The sequence below is a fragment of the Mesocricetus auratus genome, unplaced genomic scaffold (genome assembly GCF_017639785.1).
Source record: "Mesocricetus auratus isolate SY011 unplaced genomic scaffold, BCM_Maur_2.0 Super-Scaffold_100008, whole genome shotgun sequence".
NCBI lineage: Eukaryota > Metazoa > Chordata > Mammalia > Rodentia > Cricetidae > Mesocricetus > Mesocricetus auratus.
The window spans coordinates 5860824-5874171 of record NW_024429192.1 but is presented as its reverse complement, the minus strand read 5'-3'; the positions used below and the strand labels follow the sequence as shown (position 1 = coordinate 5874171).

The 13348-nt window shown below is 46.7% G+C and overlaps 1 protein-coding gene across 6 annotated transcripts in view; it reads left to right on the top strand.

The window, feature by feature from the left end:
* The window catches only part of Itsn1 (intersectin 1), a 174814-nt gene that overhangs the window by 84228 nt on the left and 77238 nt on the right, over positions 1 to 13348 (top strand). For all 6 annotated transcript variants that reach the window (XR_005878825.1, XM_040750476.1, XM_040750475.1 and 3 more), the window contains exons 11-16: positions 507 to 619; positions 2277 to 2539; positions 3682 to 3831; positions 3919 to 4059; positions 11519 to 11606; positions 11931 to 12070. Coding sequence is in view for 5 of the 6 variants with exons in the window: in XM_040750476.1 (XP_040606410.1) it covers positions 507 to 619; positions 2277 to 2539; positions 3682 to 3831; positions 3919 to 4059; positions 11519 to 11606; positions 11931 to 12070 (895 nt within the window). In the remaining variant the exon portion in view is untranslated. The remainder of the gene's footprint in view (positions 1 to 506; positions 620 to 2276; positions 2540 to 3681; positions 3832 to 3918; positions 4060 to 11518; positions 11607 to 11930; positions 12071 to 13348) is intronic.

Below are 13348 nucleotides of genomic sequence, written 5' to 3'. Positions count from 1 at the left end.
CTTATTAATAAATGGGACAGCTTGTTTTCAGAATGGTAAATATATTGGGGGGACACTAAAATAGAGTTTCTAGAAGAAAGGTGTTTGTTGGTCCCAGTTAACTGCCCTGCTGCCTTCCTTGGGGAAGCTGAGAATTACTTCCAAGGGTAGTAATGGTAATAGCCACCAACACTTACTTACTGTGGTTAAAATCCTGCCCTCGTGGGTTGCTGTAACTTGTGGCAATTTTAAATATTTTATTGGTTTTGGAGAGTGCTGAGGATCAAACCCAGGACCTTGCACATACAAGCATGTGCCGCCCCTGAGCTACATCTCTAGCACCAACGTTCTGAGCACCCATGGCACTTGGAATCTGATGACATTTAAATGCCCATTTATAAAACTTTATCAGTAGAGAAACCCAAGTCTTGGCTTTTTCTCACCTTCACTAAAAGCTGCTCCACGGTGTGCTCTCGTCAGCCTTCCTGCCCGTGCCCTTACATGACGCCCTTCCTTTCTTCCTGCAGAAGGGTGCGATCCGGCAGTGGGATGTCCATCATAAGCTCTTCGTCTGTGGATCAGAGGCTGCCTGAGGAGCCGGCATCAGAGGATGAGCAGCAGTTAGAGAAGAAGCTGCCTGGTGAGGGCCGCAGCTGATGAGCTAATGACGGCAGAGATGAAGATGACGTAGTTTCTGGCGCTCTGCCCCTTCTTCAGCCACCCATAGGCAGGAGGAGACAGCTTTGGAATCGTTTTTGAAAAACAAGAGCGTTGTGTACCCTGCTAATGCAGCTTTATCCAGTTGTCCAATTGAAAGTGATTGCCTACTGCAAAAGAAAACTTCTATAAACATAGCCGGGTGGGCTCTGGCAGCGCACACTTTTAATCCCAGCACTTGGGAGGCAGAGGCAGGCAGATCTCTGTGAGTTTGAGGCCAGCCTGGTCTACAGAGCTAGTTCTAGGACAGCCAGGGCTACACAGAGAAATCCTGTCTGGGGAAAATAAAACAGAAAAAAGAAAATAACTTCCATAAATGCCACTCACAGAATAAAGAGCACTCAATTTTAGTGTTACGGTGGCTTCTTGGTGTGTCAACAGTGCCGCAGTAGAAACCCCAATCACCTCTTGGTATTTTATCTTGGTGGTCTAGGAGAACCGGGGACTTATAAACAGAAGGAACGCATTTTCATTTTAATGCGAACTGATTTTCAATAACCCTCCTTTTCAATGGCAGGTCTACCGTGCTACTGAGTTATCTGAAATGAGATGGCTCTGAATTATTAATGAGATGATGATGATGATAGTAAGGAGCAGTGGGAATTATTAATGAGTCTTTGTCTTCACTGCTTTGCTCGTGTCACTGGGCCGCATTTTCAGTGCTCCCCAGTTATTGATCGACTGGGGCACTCGCTCTTCCGGCTGCTTAAATCGCTTTTCAATTATGTTTAGTGGTAAGATACTTACTGTAAATGATCTACAAGCTAGGCTGTGTTAAGTACAGGAGAAAAGATTAAATATGACTGTGATTATACTCTCAGGAATACTATATTAGTTTTGGGGTGGGGGTTTGTTTTCTGAGACATAAGAGTCTTTGTATGTGGCCCAAACTGGCCTGGATCTCACAGCAGCCTTCCTGCCTGAGTGCTGTGCATGCTGGGATTTCAGGCAAGCATGTCTTCATACCTGTTAATATTTAAGGCACCCGTAGAAATGAACCACTGACAGGGCCCGATTAAGACTTAATCACAGGTGTGGCGGCGCGTGCCTTTAATCCCAGCACTCAGGAGGCAGGATCTCTGTGAGTTTAAGGACAGCCTGGTCTACAAAGTGAGTTCCAGGACAGCCAGAGCTACACAGAGAAACCCTGTCTCAAAAAGTCAAAGGGAAAAAAGAAAGGAAAGAAATGACCCACTGAAGCAGCACTCCAGACACTCCTTGAGCAAGTGGAGAGTCTGTGTGCCTGCTCCAGCCTACGTGTGCTTGACCAAGACAGAGAACAGCTGTGAGAAGCGCGTCTCCATGGAGTGAGCCAGAGTCAAGTGGACTGATTCACATTTGAGGTGTCATTGTCAAATAAACACAAGAATTCCTGGTTGTGTCTTTCTGTTGGCAGTAAACATTCGTTTATGGTCTTAAACAGGAAAGGACATTGGCAGAATATTTTAGCTTTACATTCTTCCCCCTTGTCTAGGGCATCATAAGGACCTTGGGCAGGTCTGGGTTTGCTGCTGCATCTGAGTTTTTCCTTACAAATGACAGTTTTGTTCATCATCGCTGTTTTTGCTGTTGTTTCAAAGTAACATTTGAAGATAAGAAGCGGGAGAATTTTGAACGTGGCAACCTGGAGCTGGAGAAACGCAGGCAAGCCCTCTTGGAGCAGCAGCGCAAAGAGCAGGAGCGCTTGGCTCAGCTGGAGCGCGCGGAGCAGGAGCGGAAAGAGCGGGAGCGCCAGGAGCAGGAGCGCAAAAGGCAGCTGGAGCTGGAGAAGCAGCTGGAGAAGCAGCGGGAGCTGGAGCGGCAGAGGGAGGAGGACAGGAGGAAGGAGATCGAGAGGCGAGAGGTGAGAGCTTTAGTGTGCCTAGATCTGCTCAGCCACCACCACCCACCTATCCCAGAACTTTCCATGACGTGCCCGGGAACCGCTAACACACGACTGTCTTCCGTCGAAGTGGCGGATCTGGTGCTAGGCCTGGATAGGGGAATCAGCTCCTTATCTGCCCTTGTCTGAGTATATTGCAAAGAAGCAGCGCTGCCGTTCTCCCATGGGAATAGAATGTAAGGACAGGTGTTTCCTTATTTTAAAATGCCTTGGTTTCATCCTCTAGTTACTGCTTTAGAAAAAGTATGCAGCCGTTAGCAGCTTGTGTCCCGGCAAATATATACAGCTACTAACAGGGTTTTATGTCCGTGCATCTGGTGCCGGGGATTGGACGTAGCAGTGCTGGGCAGATGTCCCTGGTCCCTGGAGATACACAGTGACCCTATGCTCTGTGTGTCCCCAGGGTGTTGCAGTATAGCTTCGAGCTTGCTAAGTGAGGGACAGCCATACGGCCATGTGTCCCTGCCTAGCGGTCAGTGTATACTAGCTTGACAGATTGAAACTGTAGCTGCTATGATTAGGAAGGAAGATTGGGGAGGTGGGAGTCACAGGCTTCTAAAACTTGAGCTATGCTTAGAGTGTCCCTGATGTGAGGATCTGAGTCTGAAATGCTTCTAAATCCAAAAGTCCACTCAAAAAGTTATGTTTGGGATTTCCATATTAGAGGCCGTTAACCAGTGAAGCCCTGCAGACACCTCAGGAATCAGAAACACTTTCTGGTCGCTGTCGTCATCTGGACAAGGAACATTCCACTTACATGTAGTAATTTTCCTTCATCAGGAGAAAGTCACATTTGTTTTTGTCCTTGAGGATTTAGTTTGATTTTGTTAAATAAGAAAAGTTCCCTTCCTCATTGGGCCTGTAAACCAAGATGACACAGTTACATAGTCCCTGCTTTCTGGGAGGCAAGAAGCACTCCTGTGTGAAAGGCTCTGTCACCTCTTACTGTTGTCGCATGACTCACATACTCAGAGCCGGTGTCAGTGTGAGCTCTGAGAACGTATGATGTGTCACCTTTAGAAGGAGGGTTTACTGGACATTTTTGTTAAGAAACATTGCATGGTGTTAGAATTAAGAATTTAATAAGCTGTCTGCAACTACAGGCTGCAAAACGGGAACTTGAACGGCAGCGGCAACTTGAATGGGAACGGAACCGGAGACAAGAGCTCCTGAGCCAGAGGAACAGAGAACAGGAGGGCATTGTCGTCCTGAAGGCCAGGAGGAAGACCCTGGAGTTTGAACTAGAAGCCCTGGTGAGTGCGGCATTCCTTTGGTCCATCCCTGTGCACGCTGGGACATCAGGTATCTCACTCACCCCTGCTGTCTCTCCTTCATTGAAGAATGACAAGAAGCACCAGCTAGAAGGGAAACTTCAAGACATCAGATGTCGCCTGACAACCCAAAGGCAGGAAATTGAGAGCACAAACAAGTCTAGAGAGCTGAGAATCGCCGAAATCACCCACTTACAGCAGCAGTTACAGGTGAGTCCCTGCCCGTATCTCAGTTCGTTTGCTTATTCAACGGGTGGTCCGCGTCCACCGTACGTCAGGACCTCGGGACAAGGAGGAAACAGATAGCTTAGGCCCTTGCCTGACAACTGGTGTCCAAGCGAACAACCAAGACAATGTTCTCTGTCGGGGTGAGAGTCACTAAGCACTTAAGTGTGTAAAGCCTGAGTTTCTCTCTCCAGTGCGCTTAGGACCAGAGCTGTTTAAGATCCAGGTTTTCTTTTCCTTCCTTCCTTCCTTCCTTCCTTCCTTCCTTCCTTCCTTCCTTCCTTCCTTCCTTCCTTCCTTCCTTCCTTCCTTCCTTGACTTTAAAATATTTACATACTGAGTATCTTAGGGAAAGGAACCCAGTGTAGACATAAACTTTATGTTGCATATATGCCTTTTATGTGGACCTGAAAATAACTTTGTGGTATTTGTAGTGCGTCTGCATTGTAGCTGTCAGGCCAGGTGCTGAATTTCCCACTCGAGGCTTCTTGCCTTCCTTTAAGCATCTCAGAGTGTAGAGTTCAGACGTCAGGTTTCACATCAGGAATGCTCAACCAGGATGAGTGGGGAAGTCGAGGAGGAACCTTGGGAGTAGGAAAAACTTTAACTTAATTCAGGTCTTCTGGATGGGCTTCTGTGAGGATGACATTCAAGGACGATCTGAAACTGGCGATGAGCTAAAAGGTCAGGGCAGGCAGGAGCGGTGCCTGTCCTGAGGTCACCCGGTGTGCGGGAGGCCAGTTACAGAGTGACAGCACCAGGACCGCTGGGCAGGGCAGGTGGACGTCGGGTCGCAAAGGTCATTGGTGGGGCACTGGCTTTACTTTGATAATACTGATTAGTGGAATGACCATGTAGGTGATCAGGTGGGCACACAGTGGAGTGCTGTTAGCACTTCTGCCTTTCCAAATCTGTGATGTCGCCATCACTTGCCCTCCTATCAAAGGGTGAGCTGTAGGGGCATCAGCGAATGCTGATGGTATCTGTAACTTGTCTGTCCTTTGCAATGCTTCCCAGTCAGGCGCCTTCCCCCAGCATGCCGGCTAGGGGATTGGCTCCCACTGAGTGAATAAGTAACTTCCTCTTTAATCTCTCGGCAACATCCCACTATTTACCCAGTCGTGGAATTTAAAACATTTTTATTTATTATGTTTGTGGGGGGGACCATGTAGATGGGAAAGACAGCTTATGGGTATAACACTCTTCTTCTACCGTGTGGGTTCAGCTTGTCTGGCTTGACAAGTCTACCCACCAGGCCATCATGCTGGCCCCAGTTTGGGGTTTCTCATGAGTGAAAGTGCAGTGAGAGTTTGTGTGTGAGCCTCGTGGAAATGTGTCTTGCTCTTGGGCAGATTTTTCAGTGTGCTTTGCTCTTCACCATGAGTTTCATGCGTTTTCTTCCCGACCAGCATGTAGGGGTGTGGTGTGTGACCAGCATGTAGGTGTGGTGTGTGACCAGCATGTAGGGGTGTGGTTGTGACCAGCATGTAGGGGTGTGGTGTGTGACCAGCATGTGTGTGTGGTGTGTGACCAGCATGTAGGTGTGTGGTGTGTGACCAGCATGTAGGTGTGGTGTGTGACCAGCATGTGTGGGTGTGGTTGTGACCAGCATGTAGGGGTGTGGTGTGTGACCAGCATGTAGGTGTGGTGTGTGACCAGCATGTGTGGGTGGTGTGTGACCAGCATGTGTGGGTGGTGTGTGACCAGCATGTGTGTGTGTGTGGTGTGTGACCAGCATGTAGGTGTGTGGTGTGTGACCAGCATGTAGGTGTGGTGTGTGACCAGCATGTGTGGGTGTGGTGTGTGACCAGCATGTGTGGGTGTGGTGTGTGACCAGCATGTGTGTGTGTGTGTGGTGTGTGACCAGCATGTGTGTGTGGTGTGTGACCAGCATGTAGGTGTGGTGTGTGACCAGCATGTGTGTGTGTGTGGTGTGTGACCAGCATGTAGGTGTGTGGTGTGTGACCAGCATGTAGGTGTGGTGTGTGACCAGCATGTGTGGGTGTGGTGTGTGACCAGCATGTGTGTGTGGTGTGTGACCAGCATGTGTGTGTGGTGTGTGACCAGCATGTAGGGGTGTGGTTGTGACCAGCATGTGTGTGGGTGGCCGATCCTCAGGACACCGGCATTGGTTACTGTATCACTGGGATGCAACACTGTGTCTTTACTTTGTGTCTCTGTGCATTCTGCTGCTATTGTGTGCCATTGGGGATGAAATTGGCATGAGTCTTTGTGCGTTTTGTTGAAGCGTTTTAACAGATCTTTTGTCCATTTTTATTGAATTGAAGACTGGTGAGCTCCTTGCATTTTTTTAACCAGGAAGCAATTTGTCAGATAAGTTGTTTTGCAGAAATATGATATTTTCAACCATTCTGCCCCCAGCTTTCACTCACTTTTTGTTTGTTGTGTGTTGTTTGGTCGGTTTTTGAGACAAGATCTTACCTTGTATCCCTGACTAGTCTGAAACTCTCTGTGGACGTCCAGCTTCTCACCTCTGGCAATCGCTTGAGGCGCCGCTGCTCTCTTTCCGTCATAGGCACTTGCCTACACGCCCCTCTTGCTCACCATTTTTGTGTTGTTTTTCTACCGGGCAGATGTTTTACATTTGATAAGGTTCCGTTTGGGAAATTTCCCTCTGGTTCTAAGAATCGTTGACTCTAGTGAGATAACCATCCTCAGTGCTTCCTTTGAGGACTTCTTATGGTTTGGGCCAAATCCGTCTCAAGTTTATTATTACATGCAGGTTGCGATAAAGGTTAGGATTGATCTATTTGCACACAACATAGATAGAACTCAGCGTCATTTCTTGAACTCTCCCTTTGGCGTTCCTTGGTAGCCACTCCGAGTTCACTGAATATTCTTGTAGAGGGCTGTTCTGTCTGTCTTGTGTCCCTTGCTCTGACCGTCCTTTCTCCCAGGCTGTTGACAGTTACGGCAATAAGTAGTGTGGATTTGCTACTAGTCTCCCTCTCCCTTCTTTTCCTAGTCTTAGCTCTTTACATTTCTAAATAAATTGTAGGAACAGTTTGTTAGGTTTTGTTTAATTTTTTTAAATCTTAGAATTTTGTTAGAATTTCATTGCGTTTATACGCTAATCTGAAAAGATTTGTCATCTTAACAATATCGAACTGCATGGCCTCAGTCTGTGTCATTACCTTTTTTTTTTTTTTTCTTTTTTTGGTTTTTCGAGACAGGGTTTCTCTGTGGCTTTGGAGGCTGTCCTGGAACTAGCTCTTGTAGATCAGGCTGGCCTCGAACTCACAGAGATCCACCTGCCTCTGCCTCCCAAGTGCTGGGATTAAAGGTGTGCATCACCAACGCCCGGCTTTTCAGTAATATTTTTTAGTGGTTTTTTTGTTTGTTTGTTTGTTTTTTGTTTTTTCGAGACAGGGTTTCTCTGTGGCTTTGGAGGCTGTCCTGGAACTCGCTTGGTAGTCCAGGCTGGTCTCGAACTCACAGAGATCCGCCTGCCTCTACCTCCCGAGTGCTGGGATTAAAGGCGTGCGCCACCAACGCCCGGCATATTTTTTAGTTTTTACTGTGCAAGTGTTAAATCTGTAAGATTTTCCTTTTCCCCAGGCAGTGGTGGCACATACCTTTAGTCCCAGCACTGGGGAAGCAAAGACAGGCAGGTCTCTGTAAGTTCAAGGCCAGCCTGGTGTACAGAATGAGTTCTAGGACAGTCAGGGATGATATACAGAGAAACCCTGTCTCAGAAAAACAAACATCCCCACTAAAAAAAAAAAAAAAACAGTAACAACAACAAAAATAAAGAAAATTGTATTCAGTAAATAATAAAGCTATTGAAATTTTCTGTTACTCTTGAGCCTTGTTGAAAGTGTGTCCTTTAATTAATCTGTTCAATTATCTAAATGATCAAATAGATATTCATAAAAATGTTTTCAGAGTCCCTCCTCCTTTCCTCATGGCAGCCATTGCATGTCACCATCCCCAATGGTGGCTTCTTCACCCTCCCTCACTCTCCCATCCGTCTGTGTCGTCCCCCCCCCCCCCGTGCCCTCTCCCCCGCTTCATGTGACTTGCTTCATCAACCTAGCTGGAAGCTTATTGGTTTTATTGAGTTTTTTTCTTGTTCTTTTTTTGTTTGTTTTTGAAACAGGGTTTCTCTGTGTCGCCTTGGCTGGCCTGGAACTCCCTTTCTAGACCAGGCTGGCCTGGAACTCAGGAATCCCCCTGCCTCAGCCCCCTGAGTGCTGGGTTCAAAGGCATGTGCCACCACCCAGCTTTATTGATATTTTTCATACAAGCTCTTTTCTATATTGATTTTTCTCTTGATGTTTTTTGTCTTACCCCATCAACTTAAGCTCTTGTTTCCTTTCCGTGTACTTATCTGGGGTTTGATTTAATTTTTTTTCCCTAGATTTACTAAGAGGAAGCTTAGATAATTTAATTTAGGCTTTGATTTATGTCTGATATAAGTATTTTGACTTACAAATGCCCTTGCCACAGACATGGCTATATAGCATGGGGTTTTAGACATTATGTTTTCATTTATCTCTTTTGCCATTTCTCTGATGGGCTGGGTGAATGTACACTACTTGGTCTGTAAGTCCTTATCTTATTTGTTTCTTGTTTCCTTTTGTTATGATCTGAAAGAATATTTTATGCGAATTTAGTACTTTTTAACTATATTGAGACTTTGGACCAAGTATATAATCTTAGTGAATATCCCAAGTAGACCTGAAAAGTACAAATACTTTGTGTCAGTTTGGTAGTGTGTCCCACAAGCCAGTTAGAGCAAGTTGACTCCTACTAGAGTTCCAACTTCCTTACTGAGTTTGTGACAGTGCTGGGCTCCAACACAGGGCCTTGCGAGTGCACACTAGGCAAACACTCGTGAGTTGTGCCCTTCCTAAGAGGGGCAGTCTCCCTCACAGTGTGTTTGTGTGTGTGTTTCCTGTCTGCCAGTTCTGCCAGTTGCTGTTTTGTGTACTTGGAAGTAGTCACCAGGTTGAGATTCGGGGCCATGATCTTGTAAAGCAACCAATATGAGAAGTTGATGGCCAGAAACTGTTTTCAAGTATTTTTTTTTAAAGCAATCACTTTTTTTTTGAAGTATATTTTTCTGTATTGAAGCTTCTTTTGTTTATTCATTTATTTGCCTTTGTTTGTTTGTTTTTAGGTGGGTGCCTCCCTCTGTAGCGCTGGTTGTCCATGAGCTCACAGAGGTCCACTTGCCTCTGCCTAGCGCTGGGGTCAAGAGTGTGCACCACCTCACCCTGCCCTCGTAGCTTCTTCTATTAAGTCATACAGAGAAACCATAAAATGTTACCCAAAGATATCCAGGGCAAAGGCCACCTGCTCAGTACGCCAGCACTTTGACTGAATGTTTTATGGTGGAAGACCTTTGCTACCAAACCCAGAAGTGTCCGCTTGCCAGTAAACGCAGGCCTTGCGCAACTGACGGCGTTGAGGAAGACGGGCACACAAGGCAGCAAGAGCGGCTTCCTTTGTCCCCGCATGCACCGTCACCTTCGCTCTGCAGTCAGCCCTGGCGGCTTAGTGCTGGTGTGCACACGTTTTTTAAGAGATTAACAAACAGGGCACGTCTGAGTGTCCGTGTGGGTCTGTGCCCATGAAAGCAGTGCCCATGGAGGCCAGAAGTACAGAACTCCCTAGAGCTGGAGTCACAGGCTGAGGGCTGGTGTGCTGGTTTGAATAAGACCCACCTGCCGGGTGTGGTAGCACTTGCCTTTGATCCCAGCACTCGGGAGGCAGAGGCAGGCAGATCTCTGCGAGTTCGAGGCCAGCCTGGACTACAAGAGCGAGTTCCAGGACAGCCTCCAAAGCCACAGAGAAACTCTGTCTTGAAAAAAAAAAAAAGAATGGCCCATAGACTCGTGTGTGAGTGTTTAGCCCATAGAGAATGGCACTATTGGGAGGTGTGGTCTTGTTGGAGCAAGCGTGTCACTGTGGAGGCGGGCTTTGAGGTCTCATATGCTCAAGCTGCACCCAGTGAGGCACAAGTCTTCCTCCTGCTGCCTGCAGATCAAGGTGTAGAACTCCTTTCCTATCATGACGATAATAGAGTAAACCTCTAAACTGTAAGCTGCCACCCCAATTAAATGCTTCCTTTATAAGGTGTCTCTTGGCGGCAATAGAAACCCTAACTAGGACAGCTTGGGTCTTCTGCACAAACAGCGCTGGGCCATCTTAACCCCTGAGCCATGTCCAGCCCGGACTGTGCACTTTCAAACGTTGTCTGCAAGAGTGAAACAGCGTCAGCCTTTGGAGCTGGGTTCCTCTCGATGCTTCTTCATCTTGGCTCAGGAAATGAACTTTGGAGGTGGGTTGGTAAGACGCCTTGCCTGAGGGAGAATAAGTAAAGGATCAACTGTGTGGGCTTTGCTTCCTGGGAGACGGTCTGCTGTGTATTTTGTTTTGTGAAAGTCTCGCAGTGGGTCACTCACTCACGGCCCTCAACACCTTCATTGAGTTAGCCTCCTACCGTGCAGACCCAGCACACGGCCCACTCTGCAGACGCTGGCGTGTGTCTGCAGGTAGGTTCAAAGAGCTTGGCTCTTGGCCTCTGTGGGAAATCCTTAAGTAAGGCTTTTTTGTTTTTGTTTTTTCCTCACAACAAGAGACATTTTCCTCCCTAAGGTAAAAATAAATGTCAAGTAAATCAGCAAGGCTTCCAGTTTACTACAAGATCATTTCAACTGAGCTTAAACAAATACTGTGCTTGGCATTTTACCCGTCAAAACTCTAAATAGCCTTCCTTATACAGTGTGGTTTTAGCTTTTTTCTTTTGCCAGTTTTAAAAAGAAAAAAAGAGGTTGGTTCAGGACGCTCATGTTTAAAATTCCTGTGTGATGGAAAAACATGGGTGACATCTAGAACTCTAGTTGTGACAAATGCCTTTCTGGGTTCTGTGGCCAACTTGAGGTATGCAGTAAGCCTCAGCACAGTGCTAGTGAATAGAACACTCCGGACAGAGTGGTGGGTGACCACCTCGTTAACAGCATTGTCCTGAGCTCTGCAGTCAAGAGATCCTGGGTTTCCCTCAGACCTACTTGAGCTACATTTGCTGAAGCTTTTAAGTGTCCAGTGTGGCCGGGCGGTGGTGGCCCACGCCTTTAATCCCAGCACTCGGGAGGGCAGAGGCAGGCGGATCTCTGTGAGTTCTAGGCCGGGCTGGACCGATAGCCTCCAAAACAATACAGAGAAACCCTGTCTCGTAAAACCAAAAAAAAAAAAAAAAAGCGTCCAGTGTGTCATCAACCTTGTAAGCAGAACCGAGGGAGCTGTATCTGTCTTTACTTCCTCCTAGGGAACCGCACTTGGCCTCTAGTTAATTCCTTGGTGAGAATGGCAGTTAAATGCGTAACAGATTCGGCACGGGATTGGGAATGTCTGGGAGAACACTGGTGCTGACTTTCTGGGGCTCAGTTACTCATTGCTGTTCCCCCCTCTCTCCTAGGAATCTCAGCAAATGCTTGGAAGACTTATTCCAGAAAAACAGATACTCAATGACCAATTAAAACAAGTCCAGCAGAACAGTTTGCATAGTAAGTGTCTTACTTGTTTATACTTGTTTTGAGACGGGGTCTCACTGTGTAAACCAGGGTCGCCTCAAAGTCAGAGCTCCGCCTGCCTTAGCTTCCCGAGTACTGCAAGGTGTTCTCTTCTTAACGTTAAAACCTTTTCCTGGTTGCTGGCGTTGATTAATTAATCTCAGACTCCGAGCGTGCCGTGCGTCTGTCTCACCACTGAGTGGTGTTCCTCCGCTCCCACCCCTCTGCCTTTTAGTCAGCGGGTTCCCTCTAATGACAAAGGTTGAACACGTTCTTACCGCTACCCAAAGTTCTGTCTTGTGTGCCCTTCTGAAATAGGAGATTCGCTTCTTACCCTCAAAAGAGCCTTGGAAGCCAAAGAGCTGACCCGGCAGCAGCTTCGAGAGCAGCTGGACGAGGTGGAAAGAGAGACCAGGTCAAAGCTACAGGAGATCGACGTCTTCAACAACCAACTGAAGGTGACTGCTGTGTGTGTGCGCGCGCGCGCGCGCGTGCATGCGCACCCCACCCCACAACAACGAGATGACACTGAATCCCAGGCACACTTAACTGCACTAGTCCATGAGCAGGCCTCCGTACTGTGCATGCTGTAGTGACTTCTGTAGGGTGGGACCATGTGCCTGCCCTGCCCCACACCATAGTTTTACCAATGTCTTCTTTCCTTCTGCCTGTTTACAGCCGTGCCATGCTCAAAAGTAAGGCCCCATGTGCGCTTTGAGTATTCAGATGCTTTTGTTTAAAACTGAGATTTCCTGCCATTCCTTTAATGTCGTGCTTGACTGTAGACCTGCTTTGTCACACTCATTTTTAATGCCTCTAACTTCATTGTTTAGTGGGGTCATTGCTGTTGTCTCAGGTGTGGCTGTAGGTGACTTTGTCACAGTGCACAGTAACAAAAAAGTTCTCGTGTGGTGATTTATTGTCTTAATAATGTAGACTCAGGTTGGGTGTGGTGGCACACATCTTTAGTCCCAGAACTCAGAGGCTGAGGCAGGGAGATCTCTGTGAGTTCAAAGCCAGTCTGGTCTACAGAGTGAGTTTCAAGACACCCAGAGCTACACAATGAGACCCTTCCTCGAAAAAAGCCAAAAGATAAAATAAAAAGTTAACTCAAGCCGGGCGGTGGTGGCACACGCCTTTAATCCCAGCACTTGGGAGGCAGAGGCAGGCGGATCTCTGTGAGTTCGCGGCCAGGCTGGACCGACAGCCTCCAAAACAATGCAGAGAAACCCTGTCTCGAAAAACCAAAAAAAAAAAAAAAAAAAAAAAAAGTTAACTCAAAATAAAACCAGGTTGGAAAAACCCATTTCTTATAATAATTTTATATATTAATTTAGATTTAGGTAGATTTTATGTTCTTACCAGAAACGGGGATGTTGCCTTTTTCCCCAAAAAATAACTTGCTTTAATTTTCTACTTTAAAATTCCTAATACTTTACTTTGTATGGGCTATTTAGCTTCTAATACTAAGAAAAAAAATCCTTTACTACTAAAAGAGAATTTTAAATTAGGAAGCGTATTTGAAATTTTTTTGTTGTTGTTGTTGCCCTCAGGATTGAGAGTCCATGCCAGATTGTCTAGACGTCCAAGTTAAAATATTTGTGCAGTTCTTGCAGTATTGGGTAATGAACTTTTTCAATTGTACAATTCCAGGAAAGTGCTCACCCTCAGGGAGTACTGTTTAGCCAACTTGGTGTTTTTCTTCACAGTAGTTTCATGTTTAGCGTGTGTGTGTG